Source organism: Grammomys surdaster, unplaced genomic scaffold (genome assembly GCF_004785775.1).
Source record: "Grammomys surdaster isolate TR1022 unplaced genomic scaffold, NIH_TR_1.0 126187, whole genome shotgun sequence".
NCBI classification, from domain to species: Eukaryota; Metazoa; Chordata; class Mammalia; order Rodentia; family Muridae; genus Grammomys; species Grammomys surdaster.
Genome location: NW_021620993.1, coordinates 7,041,021 through 7,058,818, shown reverse-complemented (window position 1 = coordinate 7,058,818; position 17,798 = coordinate 7,041,021). Strand labels below are relative to the sequence as shown.

General features: G+C 43.9%; 1 protein-coding gene across 2 annotated transcripts in view; it reads right to left on the bottom strand.

Moving 5' to 3' along the window:
- Nucleotides 1-17,798, bottom strand: part of Pisd (phosphatidylserine decarboxylase) — a 50,715-nt gene that overhangs the window by 17,730 nt on the left and 15,187 nt on the right. Inside the window, exon 3 of one of the 2 annotated variants that reach the window (XM_028758134.1) lies at nucleotides 10,454-10,629. In XM_028758134.1, coding sequence (XP_028613967.1) covers nucleotides 10,454-10,629 — 176 coding nt within the window. Of the gene's footprint in view, nucleotides 1-10,453; nucleotides 10,630-17,798 lie in introns of those variants that run through there. The other variant, XM_028758137.1, reaches the window with a different exon arrangement.

Below are 17,798 nucleotides of genomic sequence, written 5' to 3'. Positions count from 1 at the left end.
TCTCTCTCTCTCTCTCTCTCTCTCTCTCTCTCTCTCTCTCTCTCTCTGTCTTCCTTGAGCTTTCCCTCTCTCTGTGTTCCTCTCTTTCTGCTCTGGCTAGTCTTGCTCCCATGCCTTCTCTAACGGTACCACAGAGGGCTCATGTGGGCAGTTTACACAGAGGATGTCTTCATTCTCTACAAGTTACAATTTCTGACTCACATTCTTGACTCAGAGGACTTGTAAATTTAGCATGACTATTATAGAAGAAAGTATTCATATTCTTCTACAAAAAGGTTTTTCGCCCTGATCAAACTGAGGACACCCTGCCTTCTGAGCAGGAGACTTACACCAAGGGCTGTCCCTGGGGCCTGGCCCTTTCGTCTTACACCTAAGTGTGTTGTGTTTTGAAAATGTTAGCCCTTGTCTCTGGGCCTATAAGCCAGGTATGTCATATCCCCTAAAGACAAGAGAGTCTTTCCTCAGACCTAGGGGCACCAGGGAAAGGCAGTACAAAGGATAAGGTATAGCTCGTACAGCAACAGTTCTTACTGGAGGCTCTGTATACCATCCCTGCTGCCAAGGCCATCCTGAGGAAAACCCATATCCATTTGACCCACCTAACAGCAGGAAATGGAAGAAGCATCCACCAGATGCCATGGAAGAGGAGAGGAATATCAAGGGCGGAAAAATAACTGTTGGTTATGAGAGCCATGGATGGGAAATGGCAAAGCCGCTCAAGGAATGCAAAACGGGCCACTGAAGGAAACTCCCTCCTTCCCAGAGAGCTTCATCTCCCACCAGAAAAAGCAGTGTATGTGAGTTGCTGGAGGGGGCTCAGGCTGGGGGTGGTGAGTGGGTGAGTGTCCAAAGTCCAGAATGAAAGAACCCAATCTGTAAGTGAGCTGGAGAGGAATGTATTTTCTTTCCTTTTTAAAGATTTGTTTACAGCCGGGCAGTGGTGGCGCACGCCTTTAATCCCAGCACTCGGGAGGCAGAGGCAGGCGGATTTCTGAGTTCGAGGCCAGCCTGGACTACAGAGTGAGTTCTAAGACAGCCAGGGCTACACAGAGAAACCCTGACTCAAAAAAACAAAACAAAACAAAAAAAAAAGATTTGTTTATGTGTGTGGATACTTGGCCTGCATATAAGTCTAGATTTTCTAGAACTGGGGTAACAGTTACAAGCTGCTGGGGAGGTGCTGGGAAACAAACCCAGGTCCCCTGGAAGAACAGCCAGTACTCTTGACTACTGAGCCACCTCCAGACAGCAACATATTTTCAACTAGATATCTTATATTCCAAAACAGCAAGTATGATTTACAAAAGCGTCAGCCAATATATGGGAAAGACGAAATGAGCAACATGCTATTAAAATGCCAAATAATATCCTTATGACTTGTGGGGAAAAGAGACAGCATATTTGAAATAACAATTGCTATGCAATACAGAACACAGACGACAGCAGGTACACCTGGTGGTTCTCTGTCCCTGCTGCTCATAAGCAAAGGTCTCTTAAGTGCTTCCTCAGGCAGAAGACAGGCCTGCACAGCCCAAAGGAACAGGTCCTTTGACCATGACCCTAGGCAGTCCTGAATGCAGAGGAACTGCTGATGCTCTCCTCCATGTCACTTAGCAGTCCTGGGTTCCTCCTCAACCCCTCAGCTCCCTTTGGGAAGCCACCATGGCTTACTGACAGATAACACCCAACTGAGCCAAAGACTGAGGCCAGAAAGTGCTATTCACGCTGTGCATGAACCGTACCATAGGACTAACGACAACAGCATAACACTTGTTGAAATTTTTCAAAATTAATTTCTGAGTATGGGTCTTTGTCTGCATGCATATCTGTGCACCATGTACGTGCCTGGTACAAGTAGAGGTCAGAAAGGGTGTTGGAGCCCCTGGGAATGGAGTTACAGATGTTTGTGAGTCACTAAGTGAGAGTTAGGAACTGATCCTAGGTCCTCTAGAAGAGCAGCTAGTGCTCTTAACTGCTGAGTGATCTCTCCAGCTCCCTATAAGGCTGGATCTCAATGTTGCCTGCAGGACCAGTGTAACAAAGCTTTGGTCCCTAGCACTGCACTGACGCTGAGAAGTGGTGTAGAGTCTCTAAAAGGTGGACTGTAGAAGGATACACTGATCATGGAGGGTGCCCTTGAACTTCCATCCCTCCTTCCTTTCCTCTATTCCTTGGCCATGAAACAAGTATTTTAACTCTGACACGTGCTTTCCAGTCTGCCACCTGCTCCCTAGCAGAGTCCTGAAAGCAATGAGTGCAACCAAACAGACTAGAACCTCTAACACTCTGAGCCAGGATAAGCCTCTCACAGGCCCACTCTGCCCCAGTACTTGTGTAGTATGTGAGCTGCAATCCACACAAGGGCACAGGGAACAACCTCTAAGAAACAGTTTCAAGCTGCTGTAACTCTTGTCTGTTCAGTAAGAGCTCGACATAAAAACATTCACTTTAAAATAAACCTCTAAACGAAACTGATGATTTAATCTGGGATCTACACATGGGCTGAGGAGGTTTTGAGACGCCTAAAATTACAAGCCAAAATTTATTTTTGAAGGAGAGAACCCAACATTTTTATCCAAGTTAATACCTTAAGATCCTTATTCTTCCATAGTACTCAGTAAAAAGTTATCCAACCCAGCGAGGCATGGTGTCCCTCACCTTTAATCCCAGCACTCCAGAAACAGAGGCAGGTGGATCCTGGTCTACAGAGTGAGTTCCAGGACACCCAGGACTACACAGAGAAACCCTGTCTCAAAACACAAAAAATAAAAACAATAGAGGAGGCACCGAACCACTCCGCATGCTCAGACTACAGTGTGACTCCTCCATTTCCTTCTTCTTCCACATCAAACCATCAGTGTGAGCCCTCCCTCACTTTTCTCCTCACACTCACTACCTTGAGTCACTCGTACGATTGTACGATGTGCCTGCCAGCTCTGGCTGAGATACCAGGGCCCTGACAGGTCCCCGACTGCTCTGTACAGCACTCACAACACGGTGGGGGGGGGGGCGGGGGGGGGGGGGGGGGGGGAGACCTCAGGTAGCTTGGCAGCTTGATGAAGAAATCACTGAAGGAGCAGCTTCATGCTTCTGGCAGTGACAGCTCCTCGGTCCCTCAAAAGCCCAGTCCAGACTGAACTGCCCAGGTGCCATCTAGTCACCCTTACTCCTCTTCCGTCTCTGCTTACACAGTTCCCTGACCACTGTTAGGTAAAACAACAGCACAGCCTCACCATAGCCCAGGATGCCTGCTGTCCTTTACCCATTTTAAGTTTTCCTTGAAGCATTTCAACCATTGGTTAAGGGCACTTACTGCTCTTGTAGATGGATGACCTGAGTTTTGTTCCTAACACACACAATCATCCTTAACGTCAGTTCCAGGGACTCTGACACCCTCTTCTGACCTCTTCAGCATCAGGTATACACACAAACACACCCATTAAGTTAAATAAATTATTTAAAAAAAATTAAAGATCACAAAAACTTCAATATATTACTAATGAGAATGTGATTATCAAAAGTTTGACAATTTCTTATAAAAATATATACTTAGTAAATGACCAAGTAATTTTATTTTTAGGTAATATAAAAGAAATGCAGGAGCTGGAATAATGGCTCCATGTCCCAGCACCAATTCTTCTTTTTTTGTTGTTTTTTTTGTTTTTTTCTGTCTTCCTCTGTGTCATTTCATTTTTTTTAATTGGATATTTTACTTATTTACATTTCAAATGTTATCCCCTTTCCCAGTTTCCCCTCTGGAAACCCCCATCCCTCCCTCTGCTTCTATGGGTGCTCTTCCCCCCACCCACCCACTCCTGCCTTCCTGCCCTGGCATTCCCCTACACTGGGGCATCGAGCCTTCACAGGACCAAGGGCCTCCCCTCCTATTGATACCCAGCAAGGACATCCTCTGCTACATATGCAGCTGGAGCCATGGGTCCCTCCATGTGCACTCCTTGGTTGGTGGTTTAGTCCCTGGGAGCTCTGGGGGTCTGGTCGGTTGATATTGTTATTCCCATGTTCCCAGCACCAATTCGGTGATTCACAGCCATCTTAACTCCAGTTCCAGGGGACCTGGCACCCTCTTCTGATTTTCAAGAGCTCAAGTAATACACACACACACACACACACAGACAGAGAGAGAGAGAGAGAGAGAGAGAGAGAGAGAGAGAGAGAGAGAGAGAGAGAGATCAAATAAAAATCTAAAAACAATTAAGAGGATTAGAGAGACGGCTCAGAAATTAAGAGCACTGACTGCTCTTCCAGAGAACTTGAGTTCAATTCCCAGCAACCACATGGTGGCTCACAACCATCTATACTGAGATCTGGTGGCCTCTTTTGATGTGCAGGCATATATGCATACAGAACACTATATACAAAAAAAGTAAATAAATCTCCCACCAAGAACATTCTGTAGTACCCACACACACTCTCCCACTAAGAATACCCTGTGGTACCCACACATTCTCACACCAAGAACACCCTGTAGTATCCACACAGACTCTTCCCCACTCTGGTCTAACTTCCATTCGCAGAAGTGCATGCATTCAGTACAAGTCAGACTTGGCAGTGTGACATTTTCCTGGGCTAGTGACATGCATTTACAACACTACCTAGAGATTTTGTTCAGTAGCAAAGAACTACCTGACCCAGTCAATCATGAAAACACAAAGGCATAACCAATATTCTATAATACACTGAGCTGCTGAGCTATGATACTCAGTTGGTTTGATATGTTAAATACAATTTTTCTTTAATACATTTCAATAGATGATAATAGGTTTGTCAAGAAACAGCTCCACCTCAAGTGAGGGAATGTCTGTCCTACCTGGCAGGAAAAAAACAAAAAACAAACACTACCAACAGGGCTGGAGAGATGGCTCAGTGGTTAAGAGCACTGACTGCTTTTCCAGAGGTCCTGAGTTCAATTCCCAGCAACCACATGGTGGCTCACAACCATCTGTAATGAGATCTGATGCCCTCTTCTGGTGTGTTTGAATACAGCTGCAGTGTACTCATATACACAAAATAAGTCTTTAAAAAAGAAAAACTACCAACATATGTGATGTTACCATAAATTCTCTCCCTCCCCTCTCCTCCTCTCCCCTTCCCTTCTCTGCTCTTTCCCCCTCACCTCCCCTTTCTCTCCTCGTTTAGACAGGGTTTCAGCAATACAGCCCTGGCTAGCCTGGAGTTCAGTGTAGACCAGCACAGTCTGAGAGCTGTCTACCTCAGCTCCCTAGTGCTGGGATTAAGGGTGCATGTCACCATGCTCCAATACAAATCTCTAAAATGTTATGCTCAATGAAACCACATATAATACAGAATACTACATGGTATTTCTATAAAGCTGTCAAACAGTAGATCTAGTGCATGATATCAGTGATTGCCTGCAAGTGTGGAGGACACTGACTGCAGGGACACAGATGTGCGTGTGACAGCAGTTACACAGGAATATACATTCATCAACAGCATATAACTGTATGCTTTCAAAAGCTGTATCTGACTGCCTATTATCACCACCGTATAATCCTGGCACTCAGGTAAAGGCAGGAAGATCACCAGTTCTGAGGCCATCCTGAGCTATATAGTGAGATCCTGTCTCAAGAATAAATAAATAAATAAATAAATAAATAAAGCCTTAGTAAGATTTTGTTTCCTTTTTCATCAATTAGTTTTTACATCTGTATAAGATTAAAGTTGCTTTTAATTAAGGACTGAGAATATAGTTCAGCTGGCAGAATGTTTGTCTGGCATGCATGGAGTAGCCCTGAGTTCAAGCCCCAGTACTGCATAAACCAGGCATGGTGCTGCACTCCTGTAATCGCAGCACTTGAAGGGCAGAGTCAGGAGGATCAGGAGTTCAAGGCCAGGCTCAGCTAAATAGCAAGTTCAAGATCAATCTGGGTTACAAGAAACAACCACCTCTTCTACCTCCTCCTCTTCCTTCTCCTCCTCCTCTTCTTTATTTAAACAAGAATAATTTCTCTTAAAGATTTCATGATGTACAAGAATATGTGGTATGGCGTCTTCAATACGCCTTTTCTCTCTACATCAACGTGAAGCTATTCAACAGCCTGCCACATTTCGGAGACATTACTGACTAGAAATAAGCTTCACACTGCTCCTGTCCAAACAAAAACTAAAATTAGTACCTAGGAAATGAGAGGAAAGAGAAAAGCACATAGCAAGCCAGATAGCAAGCCTCTCTTGTTGCTAGATATCCTAGGGAATGTTAAACAAGAGGTCTTTTTCTATCAACTACTGTAAAGCCTGTGCTTAGGACAAAGAATTAAAATTATCGTATCTCTCCACCTTGTAAGAGTTTTATGCAAATGTTTTAATCTTCCCCAGCCAGTAAATTGTTGTTTACTTAAAGGCCCATGGCTCTATGCTAGCAATGTGATGGCCTGGAGCAGTGGTCTCTTTCCCTTTCTCCTTCATTTCCTATGAACCAATTCTTTTTCAGACTAGCCAACTGAGTAAGATTGTGAGGGCGGACACCAGTCAATAGGGAAAAAAAAAACAGTCACCCTATGAGTCAGAATAAAAACCCAATGCACTTCCTGTCTCTGTGTGTCTACTCTGCATCAAGAATAAAGTTTGAGTGAATAAATAAATTAATGAAGGAAAAAAAAAAAAGACTAAAGTTTGAGCCAGGCGTAGCTGGTCTCTGCATCGGCCCCTACCTCCAGGCTCCTGCCCTATTTGAGTTCTTGCTTTTTGTTTCAACAGTGATGGGGAAGTATAAGCAAGATAAAGCTTTCCTCCTCAATTTGCTTTTGGTCATGTTGTTTCATCACAACAGAAATCCTAAGATAGAAATGGGTACCAGTTTGTGGGGGAACAATGTGGCAATCCTGACCATGTGTTTCAGGGAGGACTGTTGGAGGGATGTTGGAACTCCGGGCTAGAAAAGCCACTGAATCTTGGTAAGCTGTTGTAAGAACTTGGACAGCTTAGGAGGTAAAGAAACTCCATTTTGTACCCACTATCTACTTTAGTAGCCTTTGGCCCCTGACCTAAATTCCTGAAAACCCCTTACCTCCTCTCCAGAACTGTGTAACTACTGTGAAGTGGTTTATCACGTGTTCTGGCTTCTGTACACTCACTTGTCACTGTGGGCACGGGGAATGAGGCAGATCCTCAGGAGCTGTAAATTCTGCAGCAGTGAAGTAATTGTGGTGTTAGCGTAAAAAGCCTTCCCTCCGCCTGCTTCAGTACAGCATATGTCTGACTAGACATTAGCTAGAGATGCCATCCTGCTAACAGTTATTTGGCTAGTAATAATCTGTATTGTCTGTAGTCTTCAGTGGTCTCAAACTCTGTAACACTAGAATGAAGCAAAGGCTCTCTCAGGAACATTTAATATTTTGATTTAAGATTCTGTGCCAGGATCATTAGAATCTTCAAATGCCAGTCTATGGGAGCCATGCTTTTCAAACCACCACATTCCCCATTGGGCTGATTCCACTTCCTGTTAGTAGCTTTCTTTGGCAGATATCCCATAGTTCTTGAACCTCTTGGGGTTTCCATTGAAATCCAGGCTTCACCTTCACAGTTTCACACAATGGCCTCTCTGGGCCTCCATGGAGGGACACCCCTGACACATCTGGCGACTTTCCTTAGTCAAGGAGGGAATTCTATAACCCCTTTCTTCTATTCTTGACTCTGAAGTCAGAACCATGTGGGCTGAAGGTACCAAGTTCTACTGCTTGCTGGGGCTAGAATATGTCCCCCTTGCTCAACTATATGTTCACCAGCTTTTTGTTTTCGATGATTTTCTTCACGGCCTAAGGTTGGCTGTTCTAGAACTTGCTCTGAAGACTCACTTGGAACTCAGAGATCTGCATGCCTCTATCTCCCGAGTGCTGAAATTTCATCAAACCTAGACCTAAGCTTTTCTTTAATTTCTTTTCTCTAGATGGAATCTTAGCTCGGTGGACTCTCATCCCCAGGTCATCACTAATGATGAAATGGTTAATCCCATTTAATGGCCTTGAACACAGGATTTAGCTCCATTCCATTTCCTGGCTCGCCTTTAATACTTGAACTAGGAACCATACATTTTGTATTTTTCCTTTCTAAGCTTGCTCCATTTCACCAAAAAAAAAAAAAAAAAAAAAAAAAAGTATTCATAAGAGTGAACCCCACAGGACAGAGTCTACGGTAGACTGTTTTGAGATTTCATTTGCCAGTGCAGTTAATCTAAATCTCTTCACCTCATCTTCAGGCAGACTCTTCGGCAAGGGCAAAAAGCATTCTTCACCAAAATCTTTAGACAACATTCTAAAATATTTTTTTTTCTAAAACTTCTTGAGCCAGGCAACCACAGTTCAAATCACCTTGAGCTCTTAGGACATACCTATCTCTGTCACTAAATACTGAGGTAACAGGGACATGCTGCCATGCATGTTTTTTATGTGGGTGCTAGGGATTTGTACACGGGTCTTCATCCTTGTATAGTGAACACTAGTACCCAGCTCCCCAGCTCCCTGAATTCAGCATTTTCAAAGTTCCACAATAATGAATGGTCACAACTGGGAAAACCTCTTTCATGTGCAATGAGTTTAGGCAAGGACTGAAGATAAGGGATGCTGCCAATTCAAGTCTCTCCGCACCTTGCTGCTACCACAAAATAGTCTAGTATCAACCCAATACACACTACTTAATGAAATGACATGACATGACATGACATGACATGAAATGCTGGCATCTTACTTGAAAACCCAAGAATTCTGTAGCCATGTTACTCGGGTAAGGGATGGTTACCTAGAACTCCCACAGTTCTTTACCTACAGGTGTCTGAGAACTCCTATTGCATAGCCATTCGACATCAGTGTCTTGCAAGTCTAGGCTTGGAACCCTCAAGGTCCCCAACCCCATCCTTTACAACTACCATGTAAAAATGATGGTGCATACCTTTTAATATCATGTAGAGAATGAGGTAGAGAAATGACAAGTTTGAGGCCAACCTAAGCAAATTAGTGAGACTCTGACTCAAAGTAAAATTAAAAAGGCCTAGACTACAGCTTAGTGGTAAAGCATGCATGTAGCCTGCCTGACACCCTAGGTTCAATCTTCAGTGCCATAGAGAAATGGAGGGGAGAGAGAGGAGAGGAAGGGAAGGGAAGAGGGAAGAATACACGGAAACAGGGAAAGGAAAGAAGGAACAGGAGGAGGGAGGATACACAGAAAAATCCTTAACACTGGATTCTATTGGAGGAAATTGGTCAAAACCCACAATACTAGAGACTCTCCTAGAAGGGAGCTCCTCACGCAGCAATGGCAACAACATCCGAGACAGAGGTGTTGGGCCATAGAGGAGCATCAGTGGTTTTCCCACCCAACTTGCCACTTCGTAATTAAAGATAGAGAGGACCAGGGAGACAATGACACTTCCAAGTTCATACAGTTGGTATGTGTGACTTGCCATCAGCAAGCTGAGGAACTGCCACTGTCTTACACTGGACTCAGCTGAGATAGACAAACAGTATGGAGGGAGTTCTTAGAAAATCCAAACACCAGAAAACTTCAGTTCTCACCCTCTTCTGCCCAGTACTGGGACCAATCACAGGCCATTTGATGAATCAGGTCTTTCTTTTGTTAAATTATGGATGAAGAAAAGACAATCTTGTGGGGCATTTTGTAAATACGTATGAGTGTAGTGCATGACGTGTATGTGCTGGTATTGGAACAGAAGCTAGAGGCAGATGTCGGGTGTCCAGCTCTACCACTCTCTACCCTGTTCCCTTGAAACAGAGTGTCTCACTGAACCTGGGTTAAAGGCAGCAAGCCCCAGCCATGCTCTTGTGTCTGCCCCTCCCACAGTGGAGAAGTTACAAGTACACATAACCATATCCAGCTTATACTTCATGCTCATTCTCAGATCCTCGTGCTTGTACCTCAGACACTCTTACTTGATGAACCATGTTCCTGGCCCTAAATTACATCTTTATATCAAATTTTAGTAAGTCCTGAATGTCTATTGACATCTGGGCCATAAGAAGCAGAGGTGGAAGAGGTGTTCCATTATGTAAGATATACTGTTCAGGAACACCATGGCTGCCTCATCCCTCCATGTGACAATCCCGTGTGGAGCATTCTGATTCCTAATAAAGCAATTTGATTATAACAGTCTGGTTCCTGGTGAGAAAGAATCCTTATTTCAAAAGCCAACATGTTGCCCCTTTTAGCCCCAGAACAATAGCCAAGATGGCTGACGGCAATACAATGCGAGAAATGACTCCAACTGCAAGCACTTTCTGCTCTGAGTGCAGGGGGGAACCAGGGCCAGGTCTTTGAACAGAAGACAAGCTTTATAGCATAACAAAGGTGTGATTCCATCCAAAATCCACCAGAGACAGGAGACCCAAGAAAGCAAATGCGATTTGTTCAAACAATTTCATTTAGAAAGTACCAGCTGTCTGAGATAAGAGCACTTCAGTCCTACCTCCCAGTGACTAGCAAGTTTGGGCGGAATCTCCAACCCCAGCTTCTCAAGTTTCCGATCCCTGTACTTCTCATATTGTCGGTACCCCGCATACCCTCCACCTGTTGCCAACAGGATGGGCACAGGGCGTAGCAGGAACAAGGACCGGACAGGAGCAGTATGAAATTTTCTGACACCTGTAACAGAAAGAATTTAAAAAAAAAGGAAATTCTGAGGATAAGAGACAGAAATAAAAATGAGTCATACAATCCCAGTACCACCAGAGAGCCAGAAAGAAGTCCTCAGTGAAGGTGACCGGACTGGAGAGAACTGAAGTACAACTCCCAAGACCCTTCTCCAAGTCATGTCACTCAGTAGAGGACAGGCATCTTGGCTATGGAACCAGTCATGGACTGAAAACAAAAACTCTGAACTATACTGGGCTTCATTATATAGGCACATGATCCCAGCTACTCCTGAGGCCAGCCTGGGTAGCTCAGGGAGACCCTATCTCAAAATAAGAAGTCAAAATCAGCCTACTGATCTAGCTCGGCAATGAGAGAACTCACCTAGGATCTACAAGCCCTATGACCCATCCCTGGCACCATTAAGAAAAAAATCACGGACAGTCAGTTGTGGTAGCTCCCATCTTTAATCTCAGCACTTGGAAGGCAGAGGCAGGTAGATCTCTGAATTCAAGGCCAGCCTGGTCTACAGAGTGAGGTCTACACCAAGCAGAGTTACATAGTTAGATTCTGTCTCACAACATCAAAAACAAAAACAAGCCAGAATCATAAATAAATGAAGGAGAGAGGGTGAGAGAGATAAACTCTCAAAGAGATTTAGAAACTAATCAAGGTAGCCTCAGCTGTCTACCGACATGCTACATAGACACCAGTTCTCACCCTGGCTCTTCTCTTGGAAGTTACATGAGGTGATTTACAATTCTGGCCTTTACAAGTTAGGCTAGGCATTGACATTCTAAAATGTCAATAGCCCAGTGCTAGAGCATGTGCTTAGCACATGTAAGGGTTTGAGCTCCAGCACCACAATGTAACTGTTTTTAAAGGTAGTAAGAGTTAAGAGTTGGGACAGGAAAGCCAAGGACACACAGTTGTAGTTCTGAAGGACGGTAAGTAAGAAGGCCTAAAATACAGTATGAGGATTATTGTTAACAATATTAGATATTAATAACTTGCCGAAAGAGAGTAGATGTGAGTACTCTCAGCAATAACAATGAGAAAAGGAGCTACATGAGGTGATAATTTCAGTAATTTGCTGGATTATATCCATTCTATTGGCTGACCTGGTGGTACACTCCTATAATCCCAGCACTCAGGAGGGTGGAGGAAGTGGGGGGATAGTGTTCAAGGCCAACCTGGGCTACACAGCAAGATTCTATCTCAAAAACAAAAAAACAAAAAACAAAACAAACCTACCATGCAATATGCCTTAAATATATACACTGAAGAAACCAAAGCACACCAAGAACCCTCAAGAGCTGAGACATGAACAGCAGAGTAGATCTGTGCCACGACTTGACTGGGGGAGGCCCACAGTGCCTCATTTCAGTGGTCGGTTTTGTTTTGAGACAGAGTCTCACAGATCCCAGGCTAGCCTCAAACTGATTGTGTAACTAAGACTGGCGTGATGCTCCTGCCTGTGGCATTCAAAGGCTGGGTCTCTGTGTGTTGTCAACACAACCAGCACATTCTTTCATCATTGACTCCCCTCTGAGGTTCTGGGATTGAACCTAGAGTCTTGCCTGGGGTCTTGCTCATGCTTGACAGGAGCTGTACCATGGAGCCACAATTTACACCACAGAGCTACATTCACATTCAACCCACTGGTTCTTTTTTTTTTTTAAAGATTTATTTATTTATTATATATGAGTACACTGTAGCTGTCTTCAGACACACCAGAAGAGGGCATCAGATCTCATTACAGATGGTTGTGAGCCACCATGTGGTTGCTGGGATTTGAACTCAGAACCTCTGGAAGTGCAGTCAGTGCTCTTAACCACTGAGCCATCTCTCCAGCCCCACTGGTTCTTTTAAAACTGTATTTATTTAACCTGTGTATGTATGCATAGGCATCAATGTGTTGTATAGGCACCGAGTAGATCCTAGGATCAAACAGGTTATCACATTTGGTGGCAAGAGCCTTTAATACCAAGCCAGGTCACTGACATTATGGCTCTTTTTCTAATAAGCAAATATGGGTGTCGTAAATCTTGCCCGATGTCTAATCACTCTTCATGATCCTGCTACTGGACAGGTTATCTGCTGGGGCAGCCTGTCTTGCCTTGGATGGCAACTTTGGGAATGAGGAACTCCAAGGAAACATGAGCGACCTGCTGCAATAATTTCCATCTCTGTAAAGGGCCACAACCATCTTTTTCTCTGGCAGTCTCCTCCACCACCCACTCAGGACTGATGCTGCCCTTCGATGTGTGTTTCAATAAACAGTCCTCAAAGGTCAGGCTCAGTCTGTTTCTGCCCCCCTCCACTCTCAATTTATTTATGTTTAGTCTATGTGCACTGGGATTTTGCGTGCATGTGTGTCTGTGTGAGGGTATCAGATACTGGAGTTACAGACAGTTGTGAATTGTTGTGGGAGCAGGGAATTGTCCTCCAGGAGAACAGTTAGTGCTCTGAACCATTGAGCCATCTCTCCAGCCCCAGCTTCCTATCTATTTAAGCTGTTTCAGGAACCTAACAATACTAACTTAAAAACCAAAAAGACAGAATTCTGATCAAGAAAGACTTGTCAGAGTGTGACAGTGCAAGACACTGCATCCATCCTGGATTCTTGCTGAGACTATTTTAGGTTTAACTGCCTGGATAGAGAATCCCACAGAAAATTACCCGACTCTATTCTAGGAAACTGAGGTCAGATGCCCCCGCCAACTTACGCTTCTGTTAAACTGCCTGCTTGTGCAGGACCCTCTCTGTTATTTTACCTTCTGTTAAACTGCTTCCTTGACCCAAACCTCCCCCTGCAGCTGCTGCATGAGCTACCAGGATATGAGGGTATTTTTTTTTTTTTTTTTTTTGCCTTTAAAATTCCTTACCCTATACTTGGATCCCAAATATCTGAGCGTAGTCCCAGCCAGCTGGAATAAGGACTTTCAACTGGCTATAAACTGTGTCTGAGTGGTCATCCTTGGTGGGCTCCCCTAAGAAGAAAAAGATCCCCTCTTCCCTCTTCACTTTGCTCTTTCTGAACTGATTGGTGATGACACCCAGTCTGCAGCCGAGACCTGCAGCACAGTGCTCGATGTTTCCTGCTACCTTTTTGTTTTAAAGGCAGAGTCTTACTCTTCCTCCCAGACTGGGCTCCAGCTCCAGCAGTGCTCCTGCCTCAGTCTCCTAAGCACTGCATTAACACCACCACACCCAGCTTCATTGACAGGTTTTCCTCTTGACTTCTCTTTCTCTTTTTTATTTTGTAATTATACATGTGTGTCCATGTGAGCGCAGGTGACAACCAAGTGCAGAAGATGTCAGATCCCCTGGTGCTGGAGTAACAGGTGGGTTGGATGACCAGAAGTTAGGTTCCTGGGTAGGCAGACTGATAGGGAGAAGGGCCATGGCTTGGTAATAAAAGTGGCATCCTTCCAAAATGGACAGCCTCTGACTTGAGACAAAAACCTGGCAGCTTAAAACAAAGGCCTTGTAGGCATTTTGTCTCCCTACAACACATTCATGGTCAGCTCTAGACAGAGCAGCTCTGGGCCAACCAATCATCTTTTTTCAAATTGACCAACCTTAAATTGGGGAAGAAAAACTCTTCAGAGACCTAAAATAACTGATCCCTTGAAAAGAGACTAGATGTTTTTGGCTTTTCAAGTTCAATCTCTGCTTTGCAGAGCATCGTTTTCTGTGTCTGCTGCACGCGTGTGTCTCACCTCCTCACCCCCACAATGAACTCCATTCAACTGCTGATTCTGTCTGCAGTGTTGGAGATTTCTCCAGACTATCACTTTGGGGGCTCATCCAGGATTTCTTCTGAGGAACACCAACTCATCAGAAATCAGGCTGAACCCTGAGAGAATAAGGTGTGTGCACTAAGCACCTGGCAAGCCTTCCCTTGTCCTGGAACAGGACTGGCCATTTTATTTTCTTTCTTACAAGGAAGAGAGTATGTACCCTAGGAAACCAATTAAACTGGTAACAAGAAACCTGTGAACAGGCACTAAAACTACACTACTAACCTAATCTGGCTGCACAGCAATGGTGCCTCACTCTGATCGCTGCCTCTGGTGCCTGAAGGAAGGATATTTTTAGGGAAATAGTTACTATGTGGAGACAGACAAACCTTTTCATTTTTTCAAAGCACCTGAATCTCCTATCTTGTCTCCTCTGCCACCTTTGAGATTGAGATAGGCTAACTACTGTTTTAACAAACTGGATATCTAAGTTTCTTCTCTCCCTCTTTTTAGAGGGGGAAAAAAAAGCTATTCAAGCCCTCACACTGATCAGGGCTCCTCTGCTCCCTGAACACAGACAGCAGAATTTCTTCCCCACTTCTTTATTTTGCTGAGGCCATGGTACTGCTTCCTCCTACAACCATGCTAACTAACCAAAGGGTCTGTTTAAAGAAAAGGGCATAAAAGTCCTCATTTAATCCATGAGATGTGTGGATCCCACAGGGTCTTGTGCCTGAAGGGAGAGGGGCTCACCTTATGAGGGAGTTGGGCTAACCTTGAATGAAAAACAACCGTGTAGCTTGTCGTTGTCTTGGCTGATGGCTTCATTAAGATGGAAGCAACCATGTGGTCAGCAGCTATCATTGCTAATGTTATAAAGAAGGCCAATGCCATGTGACTTCACTGTCACCTTGGTTAATATAACCACATCGCATAACCAAATATGGCAGTACCCATAAAGTTTCCTGTTCCTACTGAGCCCTCCAGACTAAAGAGGCTATTTCAGTAGGTATTGAGTCTTTCAATTACGATTAACAGAGGTTAACAAAAAGAAACAATCTAATATGATCTGAGTTCTTTTACAATTTTTTGTTCTGCTATGTTTACTATTTATTTTCTTCCTCCCTTCCTTCCTTCCTTCCTTCCTTCCTTCCTTCCTTCCTTCCTTCCTTTCTTTTTTTTAAATTTTTTTAATTTTTTTTTTTTTTTTGGTTTTTCATGACAGGGTTTCTCTGTGTAGCCCTGGGCTGTCCTGGAACTCACTCTGTAGACCAGGCTGGCCTCAAACTCAGAAATCACCTGCCTCTGCCTCCCAAGTACTGGGATTAAAGGCGAACACCACCACTGCCCGGCTATGTTTTCTATTCTTTAGAGTACAGGGATTTAAGCCCAATTTACATATGATGAATTATAAGAAGTGTCCTCCTATTTTAATTGTGGGTCACAAATCAGGCCCCCAAGACAGTGGCAGAGCTGCCAATACCCTACTACAATGGCTACCCAAGCTTAGTTGGGGTCATGAGGAAACAGAAACGTAACCCTAACATTTCTCAGAAACTCAGTGCCTTGGGAACTTTGTTCATCAGATAAGTGCAGTTTCCTCATTCCTCCCTAATCAGCTATCCACTTCAAAAGGATATCTCCTACCCATAAACTGGTCTGATTGCATCAGGAACAAATCCCCTTCTGCCAGGCTCACCTCAGGCAACCTATTCTAGTCAAGACAAGGAAAGAAATCTCCCAAGAGGGAGAGAGGTCTGACCATAAGCCTTCAAGAACCCTGTGAAGGCTCTTGCTTTCCCCAGGGTAGGCTGCTGTTCTCCACCCTGGTAAGACAGTCTGGCAGTCTGTTTCCCAATAAACTTTTTTTCTACCCAAGGAGTGGTCCTATTTGGAGGTTTTGTTGTGCTTATTTATTTTTTTCTTGGATAGTTTATTTATTTACATTTCAGATGTCATCCCCTTTCCACAGTTCCCCTCCACAGAATCCCTCGTCCTATCCCCTTCCTCCTTTTTGCTTTTATACCATTTTAATTACATGCATGTATTACAGTCACTCCTAGGTTGATGGACTAGTAATGCAATAGATGCAAATAGTCAAGGAACAAGCAAGACAATAAACACAAATAGTCAAAGAACAAGCAAGGCAATAAAACAAAATTCCGTGAACACTAAGGGCTTATCAAGATGACCAAAATATCTGAGCCTACTTCCCTGTCCTAGCCCAAAGTCATTTTCATGTCTGAAGCCTACTTCCTTGTTTATCCTAAAATTTAGATTCCTGTCTGAAATTACTTCTTTGTTCCTGCCTAAGATTTAGATTCCTGCCAAAAATTACTTCTTTGTTCTAGCCTAATGTCAGATTCCTGCCTGAAGCCTACTTCCTTGTCCTTGGCCAATGTCATATTCCTGCCAAGCAGCCTATTTCCTTGTCCTTGGCCCATGTCAGATTCTTGCCAAGCAGCCCCAAAGGCTCTCTGCCTCTCCCCCTTTTTTATTTCATTAACAAGACAGAGCCTGTCTTAGTCATTCTGACAAGAATGCCTCCTTTACCTGTAATAGAATATGCATTATCAAAAGCAATGCACTTCTGTCTTAGGTTGGTAGGGCTCTGTACAGAATCTTACCTGTCCTTGGCTTACCAGCCTGTTAATTTAATAACTCTGTCTGGGGGTGTTGTGCTTACTTATATTTAGACAGTATTCTTTAAAAAAAAATCACAAGTGTTTATCATGCTTGCTTCCTATTTGGAATAATAATAATAATAAAATTTTATAGTTCAAAAGAAAAAAATGGGCACAAGATCAGGTAGCCCCTAAGACACAACAATTGATCCCCTTTTAAATTGTTTTAACTAATATTCCAGATTCACTGGGGTCCTATTACCCTTTGCAGGAGCTAGAGGTTACTTTATCTTACAGCACAAAAAAATGACCATTATTTAGATCCCAGGAAAGGAAATAAAAAACAAAAAGGTCCATCTCTCAGAATTCATGTCATCTTAACCTTGATCTGCCCTACAGATAAGGATGTGTCTTTAGGGAACTAGTGTCTGTCCTATGGATGGGATTGGAAGGAAACTAAAATACATCCAACAATCACAGCCAGGGTATACTTAACAGTGGCAGAGACAGAACTACAGGCCTGGGTAAATGCAACTCAGCCCCACACTGGGAACCAGCCTGGTGTGTTTAGGTCACACTGACCATCCTTGGATTGGCTACATATGCCCTTTCTGGATGTTGGGCTGAGAGACTCAAGGAGGACTAGGTGAACCTCCATCCATCCATCCATCTCTCTCAATCTTATTTTCACTTTAAAGATGGGAACAGACTCTTCCAAGATTACTTCCAATTCCCCACTGCCTTGCCTCCTGTCTGATTGTAGCAAGTTAAAGTCCCTCAGGCACTTAGGAGAAAGCTTTAGTCTCTTTCT